Source organism: Pseudorca crassidens, chromosome 16 (genome assembly GCF_039906515.1).
Source record: "Pseudorca crassidens isolate mPseCra1 chromosome 16, mPseCra1.hap1, whole genome shotgun sequence".
In the NCBI taxonomy this organism is placed as follows: Eukaryota; Metazoa; Chordata; class Mammalia; order Artiodactyla; family Delphinidae; genus Pseudorca; species Pseudorca crassidens.
The window spans coordinates 34,413,259-34,435,500 of record NC_090311.1 but is presented as its reverse complement, the minus strand read 5'-3'; the positions used below and the strand labels follow the sequence as shown (position 1 = coordinate 34,435,500).

The window sequence follows — 22,242 nt, the reverse complement described above, 5'->3', positions numbered from 1 at the left end:
ATGCTACATGGTAGGACAATTCTTTCTAGTTAGAAAGTTCTTTCTTATACTTGCCTCACTATTATCCTTCGCCACAGACACCAGCCTTTTATTCGAGGGTCATTACTTTATCTCCTTTCAGTTTTCTTTTCTACAATGAAGTTATATTTAGCTATTCCTCATAAGAAATAGTTTTCCATACCCCACATCATCCTGAATATCCTCTTTCAGATAAACCTAATTTTCCTAATTTTCCTAATTTTACTTGCCTGTCCAAGCTTCTCATAAGAACAATCAAGGCCCTTTACCATCTGATTTCTAACCACCTTTCAGATCCTCATTCCCACTATTCCATACATCAGATCCATATATTCCAGTCACACCAATTCAACCCACTCCTCTGATAGTATCATTAAAATATAATCACCTATCCAGTTAACATAAGGATCTAGATACCCACATGTGTTTTTTTGTGTTTTTTTTTTTTTTTTTTTTTTTTTCGGTATGCGGGCCTCTCACTGTTGTGGCCTCTCCCGTTGCAGAGCACAGGCTCCGGGCACGCAGGCTCAGCAGCCATGGCTCATGGGCCCAGCCGCTCCGCGGCATGTGGGATCTTCCCGGACCGGGGCACAAACCCGTGTCCCCTGCATCGGCAGGCGGACTCTCAACCACTGCACCACCAGGGAAGCCCCCACATGTTTTAACATCTGTTCTTCTCTGCTTCCTAGGAAACTCCTAATTCCCTTTTCCATTTCCATCCACTATTATTTTTCCAGTCTTGTCCAAAATGGTAAATCCAAGGCTTCACTATAGCATCTTGTAGTGTCCATGCACACCTAGTATTAATTTCTGAACTACATTTACCATGTAGGTTACTAATTAAATCTCTCAATGTGTGACATGTTATCAAAGTAATCACTTCAGAACTTCCAGGTTCATGACTTAAATTTCTCATTAAAACAGAGAAAGATCATTTAAAATTTGTATGTCTGACAAGATTTCTCTGGAAATAAACCTAGGTAAAGAATCTCTGCATGGGGACTTCCCTGGTGACGCAGTGGTTAAGAGTCCGCCTGCCAATGCAGGGGATGCGGGTCCAATCCCTGCTCCGGGAAGATCCCACATGCCAGGAAGCAACTATGCCCCTGTGCCACAACTACTGAGCCTGCACTCTAGAGACAGTGAGCCACAACTTCTAAGCCCACATGCCTAGAGCCCATCCACCGCAACGAAGACACAATGCAGCCAAAAGTAAATAAATAAATTAATTTAAAAAAAAAAAGAATTTGCCTTCTAATGCAGGGGTCGTGGGTTCGATCCCTGGTCGGGGAACTAAACTTCCACATGCCGCGGGGCAACTAAGCTTGCGCACTCTAGAGCCCATGTGCCACAACTAGAGAGAAGCCTGCCCGCCGTAACCAAAGAGCCCGTGCACCGCAACAAAAGATCCCACGTACTGCAGCGAAGGCCCTGCATGCCGCAACTAAGACCCGATGCAGCCAAATAAATAAATAAATATTTTTTTTAAAAAAAAGAATGTCTGCATATACTGCTATCACTGGTTGGAGAGAGTGGGCATGCATGTGCATTTGTTTCAGCTGGTGCCTATGCAACCTCACACCTGTGCCCTAATAGTATTCCACTGAGAGTAATTAATTACCACCTTACCTTTATCTCAGTAGCACGTTGCTAAATGACACACTAACTGCCCTCCTGAAAAGCAAGAAAATCAAGCAAAGTTCTACGGATCCTAATCACATACCAGAATATTTTATATTTTACACAGACCAGTCTGTCCAAACCAGGTCTGAAAATGCCTACTCCATGCACCCAGATATCTGGCATATGTTCACTATACCAAAGTCTTCACTATGCCAAGGTGTCTTGTGGTCTCTTCAAACTTTAAACACTCAATTTTTAGATTTTTTAGGACAGCCAATACTTGCTAACCCTACATGTCTGAGCCCCCAGATAATGTAGGAAATTATACAGAGGAGAGAGAGCGGGAACAAAACGGGTGCCGTTGTGCCCAGGCCCCTTAGTCAGCCTCCTCGTCTCCTCCCTACCAACAAGGCTCCTCTCATGTGGGAAGGAGGGCTCCTTCATGGAGCAAAGTTGTGGAAAGGAATGGACCTGAGAATTTGGGATGAACTCTGGCAACACAGAGGACTGCTCATTCCCCTCACCCATCCTGACCCCTCAAAGACAACTTCCTCTAGTAACCTGGACTTGGAAAAACCTCAGGGAACAATAAAAACAGACCAAGCCTTGAGCAGAAAGAAACAATAGGAGGGAACACACAGCACAATCCTTATACTGTTTGATTCCTTCATGCTCAGATAAAGATAGACACTAGAAAGGGGTAGGGGGGCAGCACTGAATTTCTCAAGAGGTAACTACCTCTAATTGTGGTCTTTTCCACCCACTCCCCTCAACCAGGTTCACTCCCAGACCTATTAAATTACAGTCTCTGGTATGGGGTCACAAGTATTTTCTATTTTGGTTCCTTTTTTTTCTTAATTTAATTTTTTATTTTATATTGGAGTATAGTTGATTTAGAATGTTCTGTTAGTTTCAGGTGTACAGCAAAGTGCATCAGTTACACATATACATATATCCATTCTTTTTCAGATTCTTTTCCCATATAGGTTATTTATTTTGGTTCCCATTTTGATTGTAGAGCCAGGATTAAGAATTACTGCTAACTCAAAAGGAAAAAAAGGGGTCAAATGGGTAGAAGAGGGAAGCATCAGAGACTAGCATTTGTTAGGTATGTATTTCTTGCCAGGTTTGGTAGTGGAGCATTGCACATTTAACCTTATTGTTGGTCAAGAAGGAATTAATGTGTCCATTTAAAATAAAAAATATGGGTAGCTTTCCCAAGGAAACAAACAAATGATGGGTCCAGGATTTAAGCTCAGATATGTTTGGTCCCTCCAAACTACATTATTTCCACTATATTAGGCTGGGAAAACAACAGCAACAACTTTAGTCAGATAACAAAGGTATGTGTGTGTGGAAGCTAACAAAGAAAAGAAGGCAAAAGTTTCAGGTACTTAACTTTCCCTCCAGATCACCGGCATACCAAGTCTTCGTCCAAGTCTCAGATTTCCAGTCTGCATATACTAGAGGCCTGAGAGGCAGTGTGTTAAAATTCCTGCCACTAATAAGGGAGACTACGTTGTAAAATTAAAACTGATCATTTTCATAAATGCACTAATTCTCTACAATCAATAAAGTATTATTTAGTTAACTGCTACTAAAGGAAACCTGAGTGATCTTTTTGGGAAAACCCAAAAGAGCAGAAATCACTGCTCTTTCGGATTAAAGGACTGGTTAGCAGACTAATCTGTGTGTCCAAGTCATAGATGATTATTTGCTGGCTGTATGACATCAGCAAGCTCCTTTACCTTTTTCAGAAAATGAGGACACTGCCATGTTTTAAACAAGGATGCAATAAAGATGAAAGGAATGACCATGATTCTCTGTTTTCTGTCAAAGTGCCCCAATAGCAGAAGGAAACAAATCACGAAGCATTCTTAAAACTTGCTGAAATCTAGAAAATCTTTTGAAGTCTCCAGCTTTATCTGAAAAACTGCATTCAGTTTCATATACTGCTCTATCACACAGCCATATTTTGTTTGGATAAGAGAATAATTCTGGGGAGAAATTGGTGCTTAAGGAAAATTTTGACCATGCACTGGCAAACCATTTTAAGCATTACAATGGCAGAGACAGGTGTGTGAAAGCACTTTGTAAACTGTTAATTGCTAGATCCATATATGTTAGTACCATCCTCCAAAAGAAAACGTTAAAACAAATCTTTAGGAAGGAACTAAGGTGGACTAGATATTCTCTAAGGCTGTTATACTGTGCTTTTCACAGTCTCTCTGAGATATCTTTTCCTTTCTTCCAGTCTTCCAGACTGAGTACCTACTCTATGGGCTGGGCATTGCACTGGAAACCAACGAACAGCTATGAAAAGAAGTTCATTCTCTGCCCTCTTGAAGCATACAAGTTAAAGTGAAACACTAACATTAAAATAGTTAATTACAAGTGTGATGAGTACTATAAAAGAGAAATCCACGTTCTACTGCTGACACAAGTGGACAAAGCAAACAGGGAGGTCCACAGGAAAAAGGTAACCTTTCAGTTTCCTGCATCTTTATTATTAAGTCGAAGCACCCAAATCCTGACACTTTAGACATATTCACACACACAAAGAACTTCTTCCAAAATCCAGTAAAGTAAATCAAGAATTTCAGAGTTCACTTCTTTACAATATTCAATGCCAGGCCATGTAGACCAGGAATATCACTCTATTTTTCAGGAAAAGAGGATTCATTAAGCATTCAGAGCATAAACAAGGTGACAAGTAATATTAGAAAAATGATTTTCCCAGAGACACTGGATTTGTGTGTGTTAAACTAGTATAAAAATAATATAACCACTCTTAACAATTAAGTATTTAAAGCAAAGGTTATCACCCTCAACCTGGAGGCAGAAGGTTCTGATCCAGAAGGTTCTGGCTCCATCATGTCACCCTAGCCAGTTCACATAGTCTCTTGAACCTCAGCTTCCCCATCTGTAAAATGAGAAGGTCAAGACAAAACAACAATACCCTTAGGTCCCCTACCATGTTCATGTGCAGCATCTACCCAAAATAATTTGAAATTTGAGTATAGATCATTACATGTCCTTCTGATTACTATTCTGCATTTTTAAGTTAGCCATCATTTACAATATATTCATTCCACAATTATATACTAATTTTACTTCTAAATCTGTTCGGAGAGAAACAGGGATCTTGTCTTCCAAAAGTTCAAAATACTCAAAGACAAAGTCTTTAATCTGAGAATCTCAAAATAATTCCTTCCCTATCTTATTACTCTGCTAAAAAAAAAAAAACAAAAAACTATTTACTTATATCCACTCATGGTGAGCAGAAATACAATGTACTCTTCAAATTTTGGAAAATTCCATTTGAAATTCTAGCAAAACTGGCTCTATTCCCATTTTGGCATAAAAGCATCATGTGTTCAGCTCCCTCTCTGCCACTTCCTCTCAGCTGAGCCGCTCCCCAAGGAGATCACTCTCAGCAGAGAATGAAAGGGAGCGGGGAGGGGGAAGAGGAGGCTCAGCAGCCACACCAGAGTCTGCCAAACGCAAAGTTCATACCCAAACCCTTTCACATTGCCTCTGGCAGCCCTCAGTTCAAACAGAAATAGAAGTGAAGTCTTCTAACATATTTTCAACGCATTAATAAGAGGAAAAAAGTGGAAGGCAGCGTGATCTAAAGCTCCACGTTTCTTGGTGCATCAGCTGTGTACAAGGTGTTAACAACCAATGACCTTAGAGTTTCTCAAGCAGATGAATGTCTTTTGGGTTTTTTTTTAAGATATTAAAAATTTAAGTCTTCAAACATCCAAGGTTTTATTCTAGGACTCCTCAATGTATCAGTGTTTTTAAAAGTTTGATAAGGAAGAGTGACGGCAAACAGTCATCCCTCCCTGTCAGAGCAAAAGTGGAACTTCAAATTTCTTTTTTTTTTTTGACTTGTGGAAACACATTTTTTATTTCATAATTATCATATGGGATAGTAAGTTTAGCTGTATTAAGTTCAAATTACTGGGTTAGAGGTTGCAATTAATAAGAAGCTGTAGAAGATACCTACTGATGTATAAGGCTCTACTGGCTTTATTATAGTTCAGCTGACAAATAAGGCAAGACCTGATCACAAGACCAGGCATTCTGGATTTGACCATTAACTTGAGCATAAATTTGGTCACTTGACTAATGATGGAGCACCAATATCCTTTTCTGAGGATCATCATAATAGAGGAAAAAGCACCAAGTCAGGCATCAATCCCATACAAGCCCACAACTGCTAAACTCAACTCTATACCTAGAGTGCAGGTATACACACACGCGCACACATACACAAAACCCACATACAATCGAAGAAACAAAAAACACAAACTACCCTTAAGTGTTAGAAAAAATCTCGCTGATGAAACTACTACAGATATAGCTGGAAGCACTCTCATAGCCTCCTTCCTTCTCCAGCAGGAAAAATAAAAATACATTATGCAAACTTCTAGTGTCTTTGGTATAAGGGTGATGAGGATGAAAGGAGGGCATTATTAGAAAGTTAAGAAAAAATACATTAACAGTTTAAATGGAAGGGGCATATTGTTTCAGAACTAACTATATTTTGGAAATAGCAAACAAGTGGCAGATCTTACTGATGGATCAGAATTTCTTCCCATCTATATTCTTCTGTATTCTCCACTTCTGTATTCTACAATACTTGAGGACTAAAATTTTCAGTAACAGCCAAAATTTAGACGTGTCTCTTAGTTTCCTCCCCAAAGGCTGGCCTGCTAATTCTTAACTAAATTCATGGTCTTGAGTAGCAAAAATCAGGAGAGTCTTTGACTTTACACAAATTTTGCTAGTCTTTCCACACCCTAAATATCTACAGGTTTACTGTTTTCTACAGTTGGTTTCCTACCGTCTTCTCCCAAGCTCCATTTTCTGGCTTCTAGATGTCATCAGCAGTGGTGATTCTGAGAGGAAGGTATAGGTGGAAGACATGCACTAGGAACACCGAAAAATGGGAAACTGGCCCATTCAAAGTTGAGCAGTAGTGGGGCTTCCCTGGTGGCGCAGTGGTTGAGAATCTGCCTGCCAATGCAGGGGACACGGGTTCGAGTGCTGGTCTGGGAAGATCCCACATGCCGCGGAGCAACTAGGCCCATGAGCCACAACTACTGAGCGTCTGGAGCCTGTCCTCCGGAACAAAAGAGGCCGCGACAGTGAGAGGTCCGCGCACCGCGATGAAGAAACGAAGAAACGAAGACCCAACGCAGCCAAAAACAAATTAATTAATTAAAAACAAATTAATTAATTAATTAAAGTTGGGCAGTAGTAATGAGAAGTGAGAATGCTCACCCTGACACCTCTGTCTGTCTCATCAAGTCAGGAGAGCTGACAACATGGTATTTTCAGGAGAGATTTGGGTTTGGGTGAGATCAAGGAAGTGAAAGAATGGGAGATTTTTTGAAGCCATGGTGAATGGCAGCATTATGAACAGAGTTAGGAAGCATCAATTTTGCATACCAAAAACGGTTAATAAGAAAGGAACTACAACTGTCTCACATTTCCTTTTTAAAAAAATTTAACCCTTGACTCAATTCTTTTAAATTTTCTTAGCCAGTATCTTCTTGTCTGAAAATATAGTTCAACTTCAACCCAGCCCCTTTCAATAATTGCAAATTCTGAATTAATAAAGATTTAGTGATTTGTGACCTCATCTATATGAAGGTTGAGGGAAAATAAGAAGGACAGACCAGTCACAGGACAGTAACTGTTGAGCTGACAAATGGTAGGCATAAAAGGGAAGACAAAAAATACATAGGTGTGTTTGTGCATGGGTTACATATATATGTCACCAGATGGGCTGGGCCCAACTACACAAAAGGGGAAAAAAAGCTTTATCACAGCAAATCTATCAAAACCTGTAGACCTCACAAGTATCTACCAAGGAGGATATTTTGTTTATTCTGATCATTTCAAGTAGAAGTCAACTTTGAAAGAGAACTGACGTATGCAAATGTCAAACCCCAGTGGTTTTTACGGTTTGCTTTGAGGAGCCTATAGGGCAGGACCCACAGAGTCATTTGAAGATAGGTGTGCTCTGGTATCTGCCATTATGTTGAAATATGCATAACTCATCAACATGATATAGATATTGGCAAAATGACCCTTTTGGTACTTTAAAAAATATTACAACATCACAGAATCTTCATTCTGAAAGCAATCATTAAGATGACCTAATTCAGTCTCCTCATCTCTTACTAAGGATGAAGAAATTTCAAGGCTGAAAGGGGGATTTAAACAACATGTACAAAGTGGAAAGAACATAAATGAAATCTCTTATTTAAAAGCAGAGATTAAAGTGAATCAAATCAAAGAGAATCAAAACCTTTTAAAAACAAAAGTGTCCTCTAGCTTCATTTTTTACACAGAAAATCATAAATTATATCTTCTCCCTCTTGCAGAAGAGGACTTACACCATGTCAAATTAGGTCTTTTCTAAAATACACACTTATTCCTGCAGGCAGACACACTATCATACTGTTCTTTTCTTTTACATTCATTTCTAAATCCCATCATCTAACTGAAGTGTTTTCACAAAGTTTCACAAAATTGCTGTGGCTCGGCAAGCTAGGCATGTTTATTAATCCTCACCTCAAAAATACCTACTTTTAGAAAAAAAGTTAGAGGTAACAGAATCTAACTGTAAAGTGATCTTTCTTCTAGAAATCAGAAAATAGAGGTGGATAGTCTGGAACTCCCATTGTTTCCAAGACCCTCAAAAAGAGGAGATACTAGCTATTTAGAACAAAATATGCATGGAGTGGATTAGGACCTGCATTATCAAACAATGCCAGCAGTGCTGGTTCTTACCAGTGCTCCTTGGAAGGTAGGCTACATGTCAGAACCAAAAGAAATATGGAATATATATTTTAGAGATAACCTAAAATATGCCCTAAGGAACACTAATGGCATTTCAACATCCTTACTCAAGCAAGAAGAAAAGGGGTAATATTGTAGACAACCGCAGATTTACCCAGCAGGTCTTCCATGTGTATTGAGAGTCAGCTTGTATGTCAGGGAGGATGAGAGGGGACAACCTGATATCACTCATTTGATAGAAGAGAAAACTTATATCCTGAGGGATTCAATGGCTTGTATGGTCCTTTAGACAAGGGACAATTTCCATTTAGAGACTGTTCTTCTGCAAAGCTATTTGGTCCACAGACACTAGGAAGGAGAGTTGATGCCAGCCAGATATTTCTTGCAGTATTATTTAATACAATGACTTTCTGGCTAATAAGGTTTTGATGCTCCAGAACCCAATCCAACAAGTATACTGACAAAACCATTTCTAAGCAGCAAAGCTATCACCACTATTCCTATGCAAACTCCACTAATGGGAAACCCCTTATGTCCAGTTTGAAGCACCTGTTGGCTATCTACCACAATGAGAAAATTCTGAGTTACAATAAGTTGATTTATTTATTCACACTCTCTAGCCCAGTCCCTCTCTATCATCTCCCTCCTTCTTCCTCCCCTCCTTCCTCCCCCCTAACACAGTGGTATACAGCAAGGGTCAGCAAAGTTCTCTGTAAAGGGCCAAACAATAAACAGTTTAGGTTTTTTTTGTCTCTGCCACTGTAGAACAAAAGTAGCCAAAGACAATCCATAAATGAATGGGTTTGGCTGTGTTTCAATAAAACTATTTACAAAAACAGGCGGTGGGCCACATATGGCTCACAGGGCTGTAGTTTGTCAACCCCTGGTTTACAGTAGCAGTTCTCAAACTTTAGCCTGCATCAGAATCACCTACAGAACTTGGTCATACACAGATTTCTGGGCCCCATGATTAAAGTTTCTGATTCAGCAGATCTGTAATGGGGCCTGAGATTTTGCATTTTTAATAAGTTCCCAAATGATGCTGATGCTGCTGGTTCAGCGTCCACACTTTGAAAACCACTGGTATAGAATAATGGTCTACACTGCACTCAGTGAAGGCTGAAATGTAATGAACAGCTGAGAAAGTGGAAATGACATGCTGTAGACTTGACTGCTAATTTTACAGAATATTTCATATGAAGACTTACTGTTAAGTGCCATAATATTATCTGTTCCTGGATGATGAAAATTTATTCCCATGCGTCCTAAAAAATAAAATAATTTTACTTTAAGCACAGAGAACGCTTAATATAATCATAAATACATTGTACAATATGAACATTACAAAAAACTAAAACAGATTAATCTATAACAATGCTATCAAAGGCCATAGCAGTTAAAACAGTTTTAAATCAAGTCATAAAACATACACATGAAAAATCTTAAAACAAAGCTAAAGTCTCAATAACAACAAAGAAATAAAACAAAACAAAAAAGAAGCTTCCCTTATAATAGGAAAAATTAACACATCTCCCACATTCCAATTTAAACATGCCACTCCCTGGATTAAGCATTTTATTTAAACAATTCATACTGCCCTTCAAATTCAAGCAGCAAAATAATGAATTCAAAGAAGTATACAAACTTGAAGCTTAGAGGGAATTAAAAGATAAAGATTTCACGGTGGCTCAAAAATGCAACATAATGATCAGAATGGCGACCAGAAGAAAGATGTAAAATTTATATAACAGATATAGTGGGGGACAATGACTGGCCTAAAAATTTAGGGTTCTTGTGCTGCCCCTACCACTCACTAGTTATACGACCTTGGGCATAATGCCTGTGTCCAGACCTTTGTCCTTATAGTAACAGGGGGCTGGCCGCTTGTTTTGTCTGCCTCCAAACAAACAATCATTTCTACATTTTTAAAAAGTTGTAAAAACAAACACAGAAATTAAAAAACAAAGAAGAATGTGCAGGGCTTCCCTGGTGGCGCAGTGGTTGAGAGTCCGCCTGCCGATGCAGGGGACGCAGGTTCGTGCCCCAGTCCAGGAAGATCCCACATGCCGTGGAGTGGCTAGGTCCATGAGCCATGGCCGCTGGGCCTGTGCGTCCGGAGCCTGTGCTCCGCAACGGGAGAGGCCACAACAGTGAGAGGCCCGCGTACCGCAAAAAAAAAAAAAAAAAAAAAAAAAAAAGAATAATGTGCAACAGAAACTATACGGCCCACAGGCCTAAAATATTTACTCTCTGGCCCTTTACAGATGGTGTTAGCCAGCCTCTGTTCTATAAGATGACAAGTCTGAATAAGATATTTCAACTAATAGCCTCCAGGTTTAAGAGCAGAAGATGTATTAATTACTTGGGGAAAAGGACGATGTACTAATTATTTGTGATTTACTTATCATATTCTGAGGTATTCAAACTAAACAATAAACAACCAGTCACTGGAAAGTCTGCCTAAAAAACCCAATCACTGCTGAGCAGAATTTAAGGAAATGGCACATTGAGAGGGTCTTTCAATCTCTGACCTAGGAATATTCAGATATGGGTGTTGTTCCTATAAACTAGGGATGTTCCCTAAACGTTCTCAGAATAATAACGGGTTATCAAGAAATCCAAGCAAGCCCAAATTTAGCTCATTCAACTTCTTTCATTTCCTGTGCTACAATCATTTATGGTAAAGAATTATGTAGTTTACAACCACTATATCAAATAATAGTTTTTATATGTTTCTGGAACTACTTATGTTCTCTAATGTTAAGGGATGCCCCTCTCTGCAGTCCTCTAGAAGCTGGATCCTTTTTGTACTCTTTCCATCAGGTCTTGGGACTTTTCAACCTAGCAAGATGAAACTGAAAGGAAGCTCAGTAGTTTTCTAATTATCATCCTCTATCCTACACCAATAACTTCCAATTCAGTCTTTCTAAAGATGAGGCAAAACAAGAGCCTTAGGCAATGTTTTGTAGTTGAAGGCATCACTACTTGCTGAAAAGCAGAAAATTCTTTTGCCTTTCCTGGTATCCTTCCTAATTCTGTTGGCCTCTGACTTTAATGATCTCTAGATCAAGATCATCAACCAAAGATTTTATACGAAACTCTAGTTCAATGTCAGAACCATCAGAACCAATTACTTAAATGTAATCTAATTTTTTCCCAAATTCCTTTTAGTAAACCACTTAAGGCTTCTTTAAGCTACTTTCTCTACCTCTTCAAAAATTAATGTTTAGATTATAAAATACAATATATTTTCATTGGAGAAAAATTAGACAATACAGAAAAATGAAGAAAACAAGATCACCAAAGACAAGCTCTGCTAACATTCTGATTTATAGACTGCAAGTTTAGGAAGTATATATGTATAAAGGTTTCTTTTCTAAAATTAGGTTTATTTTATAATATTTTAAAAATTTATTATATAGTATGCCTTAAGTTTTACAGTTATTATGGGATTTTGAAGGAGAGAGAAAATACCAACAGCAAAAGAAAAACTGACTCCAAATTCAGATGAGGCCATTTCTTTTTTCTTCCTTTTGTCCAACAAATACTGCTGTTTAATCAGCTGTGAAAATAGAAATCAAGTGTGTGACATCTGGTGATTTTTGTTAATGCAGTCTGGTGCTGCCAGCGTGACATTTTGTCACCTGTCCACGGTCTGCTATTTTTAAATTGTTCTTGTCAGCTAGCTATCTTTTAAGTATAGTGTAAAATATAAGGTTTCGAAAACTGGAAGGCATACTTAGTTTTACTGAGTTAAACGATGCTGTGGAAATCTGAGACCATGTCCCACTTTCCCCACTGCACAAGGCCTGATAAATGGGGGTGGGAGAGGATGGAGGGGGAGGTTGGAGAATAGGGTTACATATGGCTATTCAGACTGTAAAAATCACAGTCTCATAAGCTCAATTCATATTTATATTTAAGATGTTTGTTATAAAAAACTGCCTCTACTGCTATTCAAAGTTTCAGAGTCAAACTAAACCCATACTTTCATATGTCCAAAATAAAAGCTGGAATTTTTATTAATTTGTAACTAATTATGAAAGTCACCTCTTCACTTCTGCAATTCCTTATGAGATAGGGAGCAACTATCTTTCTCTAATCATCCCCACATGTTCTAAAAAGTCAAGTCCTTTGGAGACCTTTACATAACAGAATGTGAGTGCTGTGTTCTAGAAAACGTTATGAGACAATGCACATTCTACTAGATTCTATTTCCTACTAATTTTCTCTATAAAGTTGAAGAGACAGTCCCTCAGAAAAAGTATCTACAAGGTACAATAATGTGATATGTAAGAATACAATAAAATGGTGCTTCAAATTCCTTTTAAGGAAAAATTATGGAAGTATGGTACTATAATATTCGAAATGTGTTCCAAAGAACCACGAAGCAAAAAAGGTGAGCTTTGACCTGAGGTCAAATCCTTGTTTCTTTGCATACCAGTTGTGAATAATTTTTGGTATGTTATCAATTCCTTTGTGCCTACATTGCCTCATTTTAGGCTGTACTCTAGAACAATTAAATCAGAATTTCCAGAGGTAGTACCCAGGATTAAAGAATCCTTAACCTTTTTCTTACTCTCAGGTGCTTATGGTGCTATACTGAAAGGGTCATTGGGCAAATTAATGGGAATTACCTATAAAAACAAAATCACTCAACTTCTATCTGTTGTCTTCCCTTTTGTATAGAAGAGGAACAATGACTTCTTGCTAACTTCGAACCTGTGCCCTAACAGTTTCTGGGACCTGCAAACTTTTATACAAGCAGACTGATATGGGCCAAAGGGAGGTAGTACAAAATTACAACTGGAGTAATAATTCAAGTACGTAAAGAGACTGTATATTTTTCTGAATAAACTAAATGTAACGAAGGTGCACTTTTTCTAAAACAAGGTGACCTCAACATTCCACAAAAGGGACCAATTTTCTGAAAGGCTCTGTAATACTAAATTTAAATTATGATGAATAAAGAAAAATGCCTCTATAATACCAAAGGGATGGCATTATTTCTTCCAAGTTTCTGTCAATTTAAATGTTTTAAAGCACTATTATCAGAGGATAGCTGCTATTTTTTCCCAGATTCAGTATACATTTGAAAAACAAACCCTTCGATATCAGTTCTCAGCTGACACCTGCTCTTTTCATTTTTCAAATTTCAGTTCCATGAATGGTGAAGGAAGAGAAAATTCAAATATACAAAAATGTTTCATCAGGCACTACCCCCAAGTGCCCAGCCAAGCCTACTCTTCTGTTATGACAGGGAGACTACACGGGATGAGAAAGAGGTGATTCCTCCCTGTTTTTTGCCAAGGACTCTGCTATATTGTACTACCCCAGCCAGGCAATGGGACCTTGCTTCATAATGTCACCTACCCTGCCCAATGCACTGTGTTGGTTTTTCCCTATTATTCTTCTCTCTCATCACTTTGTCCTCTTTGAATAATAATCCCAAGAGAGGGTATGAATAATCAAACCTTACGTCCCTGGGTTTTCAGAGGGGTTCCCCAGTGGCTAGGTGAACCCTCATCATCGGTAGCAAGCCGGGGGACAGTTGTAAGGAGGGTGCAGGGAGGAACATTTTCCCCTTTCCTAATCCTAACTCTCCCGATGCCAGAAATCCCCCTAATCCTCATAATCATGAGGAGAGTTGGCTCTCCCTGCATCCACTAGAAAAGAGGGCAGAGGACAATTCTTCCCACCCAGGCCTCACTCATACCTCTACTGACCCAAGGATTTCTGTACTTAGAAAAGAAATAAGGGATAGTTTTTATTAGTTCATCTCCCTTCTCAAAACCCTCCTTCTCATTTCCTGGAGACATTTTCTCAAATGAAAGACAGGAGAAGTCATACCTAAGTTAATGGTAAGAGACAACAGGTAATTATTAAAATGTTATTCTGCTACAATCAAGAACTGTAGTTTGAGATCTAAGAAGCCCCCCCAAAATTAGTTTTTATTTTATTTAAATTAATTTTTGTTTAAATAAGCGTTCTGTGATCTGAGCAACACTGCAGAAGACATTCCTCAGGGTTCTGTGAAAAAAGCTCAGTTTGACTTTTTCTCTACATTACTTGACATTTTTAACATGGGGAGGAGGTTTTTTATAATTTAAAAAATTTTTAAATTTCCTACAAACATCTTTAAGGCTGATCTAGTATAGGTAGAAATATGATTGGAAAACTGTTAAAGCTCTTTACTAAAACAAGCTTTATTACTTCCTAAACTTCCTATTCGGTCATTTCTCCCACTAACCCTTTTTCTGCCTGAATCAAGAGAACAGTTGAATAAAGGGATTTCTTATTGAATACATTTATACAATGAAATATCACCGTGAACTTATTTTCACCATGTTCACTTTAAGTACATCATGAAGTACTTTTATTTTTCATGAATGTGATATTCTACTTTATTATACTTCCTTTACACTATTCAGGTATAAAATTTTGTAAAGCCAACAAAACTTAGGAGGATTATTTTTCTTTCTCCTTTAGGTGGTTTTTGATAATGACAGAATGTTTATCCTTCAAGAATCACTACTTATATCTATGGCAAATACACAATTTTGACAACTTGCATTCGAAAGCTTTCAACATTTAGCTGCAGTCTAGCTGGAAGGAAGTAAATATTGTAGGGATATAAAGGTTTACTTTATTACCCAGGCCAGGCAGTAGGCACACCACTACCACTGCTGGTAAAAAAAATCACAGATAACTTTTGAGCAGTTTCTAGTGTCAGGGACTTTATCTCACCTTCACACCCACTCTATGAAGTAGGTGCTTTATTTTAATGATGAAGACACTAAGGCTTTAAAGAGGCTAATTTATCTAGATCAATAGCTAACTAAAGGCAGAACCAGAATTCAAACCCAGGTTTGAATGACTACAAAATCAGAAAGGCTGAGTTGAAATTTCATTTCCTATACAGAGAATATAAAATGTCTGGAAGAATATTAATAAAAATAATAATTTTTGTTATCTCTAGGTAGTAAGTCTCAGGTGGTTTTTTCACTTTCCTTTTCGTCTTTTTATGTACTACTTGAATTTCTTACAATGAGCAAGAATGTATTTTTTCCTAAAGAAAACCTAAATCCATAGAAAAACACCAAAACAAATAAGCACACAAAAAAACAATGACTCTCTAACTTGAATTTTAAGACCCTCAAAATAATGTTCAAGTAAAACAAGAGGATATTAAAGCTAGGAGGAAGAACAGGATGGATAGGGGGAAGTGTTTCTGGACAGACTCATACAGAAGCCATGTGGTAGTTCCCCTATCCTACCACCTTTCTCTTAAAGCTCAATTCACCTAGACATTTACATCTTTTGAGCCAGAGACCCTCTCTATGAATTTACCTTAAGAAAAAGCTACATGCAAGAACTCATCCATGGCAGCATTACCTATAATGGAGAAAAAGCTGGAAACAACCTAAGAGTCCAAAGTTAAGGTCTATCAATAAATTATAAAGACAAGGTAAAAACATAATGTTTATTATATGGAAAATATTTTAAAAGATACATCATGACAATGTTTCTTTTATTTTTAAGTTATCTTTTAGTTATTATACTTTGCTCCATTTTTTAAAATCAAATATTACTGAAAATCTTTCCCTTAAAACACTAGCATCATAATTATGTTTTTAGAAGTAATAAGGATCAAACACATGGTGCCATAAACCAAAGGTAAAAGTCTCCCAGCTGGAAAAGGGAAGCCTGAAGTTCAAACACCCTAACCAGAGGACAATAACATGGTGATGTAATTGACCACGGGAAGTAGTCCATTCATAAGAAATCAATGTGGGTGGTTGTAACCATATTGAGGCTGTAAAAAAGTACATGTTAAGTGCCTTCCAACTTATTAGGACATATTATATGTATAAGTACAATTCAGAAGGCTTTTATAGATGAAACCTCACATTTGCAAGTGTAGTGGAGAAATTTATGCAGAGGTAGCTGGACATAAAATTAAAAAGGAGCCATCACAAGTAGAATAAGGTATTTACATTATCCCATAGTGAGGTACCCTCCTTACACTTTGACAGTGCCACTCTCAACAGGGCAGAACAGCTCCTGCTTAATCAATATTCAAAAAATTCTAGAAAATTATTTTACAGACTATAATCTAAGATCCTTTCATAATCTTTTATTGCTAGAAGAATACAGACCAAGATAAAACAGGTATGCATAAAGAACAAGGACTGAATATTTTAGAATAATTAGGATGGGCTTACAGCTGTTCGCGGTAGAGAAGGAAGACAAATGTAGCCTTAGAAGATACTAAAAACACAAAACAGTCTGTGAATATTGTTTTTTGAGTTTTTTTTTAAACACCATTCTCACTTCTAAGTGAAATTACCATGTACCTAATCTTTACTGAAGAAAGATGTGGTAACAGTGACTAAATATAACAATGACTAAATGAGAGGCCTTTTTTCCTACTTCTGAAGGACTTAAAATATAGCTTTTCTCAAAATCTTTTATTTTCTTCATAGCCTGTTAACTACTTTCTTTTCACTGGAAATTGAGGAAAGCAGCAGAAAATCATGAGTGTGACAAGAAAATGATGAAATAGATTTTTGGTGTGGCATGAGGAAATGACTATCAGGTTCACAGTCAGTCATACCCTATATAAAAGCCTGCAGAGAACCAGAGGGGATCAAATTCCTCACAACTCTAGAGGACATAAGGGTTCATATAAGACAGGCATCCTTGTGGCTAACGCTTCCAGTTTTCAGATAGTTAGGCTCTAAACCCAAGTACAGTGGCTATTTCCACAGAAAATTTCCATTTCAGTATTTTAAAATATCACAGGGCCCCTGAAAAGTCCTATACCGCATAATAAGAACTATCTGTAATCATGAATGTAACATCAGCCTCTATCCTGAATTTACACGGGCTCTAAATATAGGAAGTCCTAATATTGCTGACCTTGGGACTTTCTGCCTTATATTTAACCCAAAACACTTTCCTTGTGTTTAGCCTTAGAGAATGCAAAGGGTCATTGTCTGCTCTTAAGTCTGTGTAGCGTTATTTCCTACACTAGGAAAGTGATTGTATTTTAATAAAATGAAACGCTTTTCTACAAAGTTTTCTGAAGTAGTCTTTGGAGATTAAATCTCATACTTCCTTGCAGTATACTTGGACTTAAATGAATTATCCAGGTTCAGCTAAACATTTCAAATGCACAAAGCCCCAAAAATTTGGCTTCTGGTCTCATGCTATAAACCACGACCTCAGCTACCCAACACATGCTTCTGCCAGACATTATGATTAAAGCAAACAACCTTGATTATGGTAGGTAGCTGAACCCAGGTTTAAAAAAAATCAACTTTAAATACATTCCACAATGCTTTACAGAAGCAAACAAAAACAAACAAACAAAAAAGAAACAAAAACAAAACCACAATTATTAAAAAGCTGATTTTTGTTTAAAACACCAAGCAAGGAATGGACATATGAATATTCCTAACCTGCAAAATGATTCCTCCACATTATATCAGCGAAACTCATTGGTGGGCCACTGGGAGGGTAGTGTTTACCTTTCAGAGGCTCATGATCAGTCCTTATCATATCCATTAAGGAGTTCTCCAACGAGTGCAAGTTAAAAGTGTCATAGGGCCTACTCCGGTCCTAAAAATAAAAACAGAACAAGACAATACATAAAATTACTTCATAAAATTAATAACCATATCATTTGCTTCTTGCCATGGATTGATGACATGAGTCAAAATTCCAGGTAGTTTTAATAATACATTCTTTTCATTAAGAATAATGACTTGGCAACATTAAGTTTAATACAAGTTTCCATAATTAATTAAATTGTATCCTTTACCCTAATAATTATTTAATATATATGTCCCAGTACTTCAGACTAATTTTCTCTCAAATGAACTAAAAAAGTAAATTCAAAAGGAAGAGTCAAGTGAATTGGCTTTGCCCTCCACGCTTCACCCCCCTCCCTCTACTATCAACTGAATACTCTATTCAAATGAATAGATTTTTTTTTCCCTAGAGGAAGACCATAACTAAGAACTCTCAGTCTACAAACAGAATTACTTCCCTGAAAAATCAAAAGGTGACTGTAGTTTCAATGTAATTTTATTGGGTATCTTCAATAATTATTACTGATAAGTTCCATACATTACATATACTTTATAAAAATTAAAATATGTCCAAAGTACTAAAACTACCTTTTGAAAAGCACTCACAGGAAAAAAACTTTAACCCAAGGTAGTATGTTTTCATGATGTTAGATTCAAAAACATTTTGAAAACAGAGAGCTAACACAAACTAAGTGAAGAAATAAATTGTTCTACTGCATTTCACTCAAGCCCATGGGAGAGCAACACCTACAAATTATTTTTAGTAGTCTGAGCCTAAAAGGAAATGCAGTTCATGGCCTAACTTAATACTATAGAACAGATTTAGTTTGCTTTTGCTAAAGAAAAGCAATACAGTCATAAACATCAAAAACCACACCGAATCAAACCACAACAACGAGAGATTATTTTCAGGCTCTTGAAAATTTTATCCAGTTTTGCAAATGATCACTTCTCCTCCCCTATGAGCAATAGAATAACAGAATGACTGCCTTGATGAGCAAAAAGGGATACAACAGGTAAAAATCTCAGCTACAGTGATCATTTTCTAGTTTAAGCCTTAAAATCTTGGGAAGCTGTTTTCTTCTGGTTTCTGGAAAGCATGGCTGTATATCCATCCAGGGAGGCAGAAAGGAAGGTGGCACTTCCTCAGCTCTGAGCACAGAGGAGGAACCCAGAGGGTTACTGAATGAATGAATGCAGTAAGTTTGGATGCAGGTCCGAAGAAGAGCCCTGAATAGAGAACCAGAACGCAAGAGTGCTAGAACTACAATCAATTAGGAGCTTTTGGGTACATCATGATCTCTAGTCTGTGCCTGAAATTCCTCCCTTTATACAAATGAAAGGATTGAGCTAGATTATTTATAACATCCCTTCCAATAGTATATATATATTTTTTTGACTCACACATGAAGAGTAGGGGTGGAGGGCACAGATGTTATCAAATGCCACAGAGAGATATTTCATTTTTACAAGGCTTTAATGCACAAGTGTAGGGCTGGGCCCTGGTGATTCAGAGATGAATGTTATAACCTAGTCCCTGTTTTTAAGTAACTGGTAGAGGGAGACATAACCAATTAAAATTAGAGCATGACAGGTGTTTCAACAAAGGAATGTATACAATAAAAACTAAGTCACATCTATTTCTTAAAGAACATATATTTGTGTGTGTATAATACATTTTTTTTTAAATCACATTCTGTAAAATCCTAGGTGTCTTGAATCTGGACCTGACATTTAACCAGGCATGAGGCTTGTCTTAGTTATTCTCAATGTCTTCAGTATTCTCATTGGTAAACTGGGATCTTACCTGTGAGGATTAGGGTGAAATTACTTAAGTATTCATTTTACTCACATCATGTTTGACAAAAAGCAAGTGCTCAACGTTTCTTTCTTTACTGCTGCCCTCCAACTCCTTTCTACCTCCACCCCATTTTTTTTCCTTTTTAACTAACACTCAGCAGTTACCTATCTCTACTGATGGATAAGGAAGAGACATGGAATATTTTCTTTGGTTCTCCGTTTTGGTCTCTATATAATTGAAGAAGGTCTTTTCTTTTGCCTTTAGGGTCTTGCTGCTCATCATTTGTTTTGCTTTAGGTTCAAGTTATCAGTGGAAACTCCAATTACTTATGGAGTAAAGCTGAATTTCCAGAAATGCAAGTTTGTACCCCTAAGAATGAGTATCACATTCTCTGTCCAAAGAAAAAGCCAGAGGTAAAAAAGTGTGCTGATGAGTAGTCAAAATGACAGCCTATTTCTGGCACTGACAATCCCAGAATGTGTCTAAGCGCCTTCTATCATACATATCCACACTTCTAACTAGAACCCTGCAGATGTGGGACTATTTCCAAAAAGGCTGATGAGGTGAAGGAACTATAAAAAAAAGGCTGTTTGGAACTATAAAAAAAACTATAGTTTTTTATAGAACTAAAAAAAAAATCTGGCTGATTTTAGTACCTTTCCAGCCAGAACAGTTTATTTTTTTCATTTAACTCTTGATATTATCCTTCAAGGTGGATAATAACATACTCCTTTTACACAAGGAAGGTAAGGTTCAGAGAAGATTCAAATGTGGATCTGACCTCCAAGCCAGTATCTAAGGAGTATAAAAATCTGTCCAAAGAAGTTAATCCAATCCATATGGAACAGTAAATGAAAGCCCTATAGAAGCATAGCATTGCATCTAATTACCAATGAAATAACCTTCCTGGCAAGGTGGTAGTGAGTTCCTGTCAGAAGACTATCAGATATTAGATGACTACCTGTCAGGAAAATTGCTGGGGGTATTTGGAGGGGATTCATGTAATTGAAGTGGTTCCCAAACCTGTCAGACTGTTAAAATCACATGTAGAATGGTTAAAATGCAGGTTCCTGGGCTCTGGCTAAAACCAACTTAACTGTAATTTTAAAAGAAATTAATGTCCTGGTGATTCCTATGACTGGCTAGATTCGAGAGCCACTGGACTGGATGATTCTTCAAGTTAAGCCTTTACATTTATGAATCTGATCACAAAAATGGGACAGTAAAGTGATGGGAGAGACTAGATAGCAGCAAGAAATAAACAAGCCCGGCCACTTTGCCAAGGGTCAGCTTTGCAGTCTTCCAACTGATTGTGGGTGAGAGAAGCAGGTGGTGGCCTAGTTTTTAAAAGGACAAACTTTGAAATCAGACAACTAATTTTCAAATTCTGGCTCTGCCACTTGCTGGCATGTCACTCTGAACAAGTTTCTAAGCCTTGATTATCTACATTTATAAAATGGGGGTGATAATTCTCTTTTTATGGTTGTTTTCAGTGCTATATGACAAACGTACAACAAGGCATCTGTACTGTGGTGGCTACTGGAATATTAGGGAAAACACCAAGAGACTTCTGTGATGCTACCTCAGGGTACTGGAACATAGATTTTAGAACCTAGAGGTTCATGGATGCTAACCTAACAGGGTTCACTAGTGCTCAACAGATGAAACACGTGAAATGCACAATAGAATTTGCGTAGGCTTCTTAACTGAACAAACTTCAATAAGTACTGAGAAACTTATTTTCTCACTAAAATTAATTCTATGTTTCATCAATTTATATTTGTATACGATTCATCCTTCTTAGTTTTGTAAGTAGTAAATGTTGCTGAAATAACTGATTAACTGGAAAGAAAAAACAAAAAAGACAGAAAAACTAAAACATCTGCAGTGAAATTGAACAGAAACTATGCATAGAGAAAACAAGCCCGCAATTTATCATTTAACAGCAAAGGTTACAAGTGGCAAATAATCATTTAAAGTCTTTCTTTTTCATAAGTTTTGTTTCCAGGTATAGGGAATAACAAATAAGGAAAACATCTTTTTAAGTGTGTTTTGAACAAGCAAACACATCAGGAAGTATTAGAACATGTATAAATAATGATTCCTTGGGCTTCCCTGGTGGTGCAGTGGTTGAGAGTCCACCAGCCGATGCAGGGGACACGGGTTCGTGCCCCGGTCCGGGAGGATCCCACATGCTGTGGAGCGGCTGGGCCCGTGAGCCATGGCCACTGAGCCTGCGCGTCCAGAGCCTGTGCTCCGCAGCGGGAGAGGCTACAACAGTGAGAGGCCCACGTACCGGAAAAAAAAAAATAATGATTCCTATTATTGACTCTTTTATCTGGAGGTAACGAAGGACAGATGTCATCAGTTAGATGTACATAGAGG

The 22,242-nt window shown here is 37.6% G+C and overlaps 1 protein-coding gene across 7 annotated transcripts in view; it reads right to left on the bottom strand.

Moving 5' to 3' along the window:
* The window catches only part of CPEB3 (cytoplasmic polyadenylation element binding protein 3), a 177,158-nt gene that overhangs the window by 89,546 nt on the left and 65,370 nt on the right, over window positions 1–22,242 (bottom strand). For 5 of the 7 annotated variants that reach the window (XM_067710007.1, XM_067710005.1, XM_067710004.1 and 2 more), the window contains exons 3-4: window positions 17,925–18,084; window positions 9,669–9,725 (exon numbers count right to left, since the gene is read on the bottom strand). In XM_067710007.1, the coding sequence (XP_067566108.1) occupies window positions 9,669–9,725; window positions 17,925–18,084 (217 nt within the window). The remainder of the gene's footprint in view (window positions 1–9,668; window positions 9,726–17,924; window positions 18,085–22,242) is intronic. The other 2 variants (XM_067710009.1, XM_067710010.1) reach the window with 1 other exon arrangement.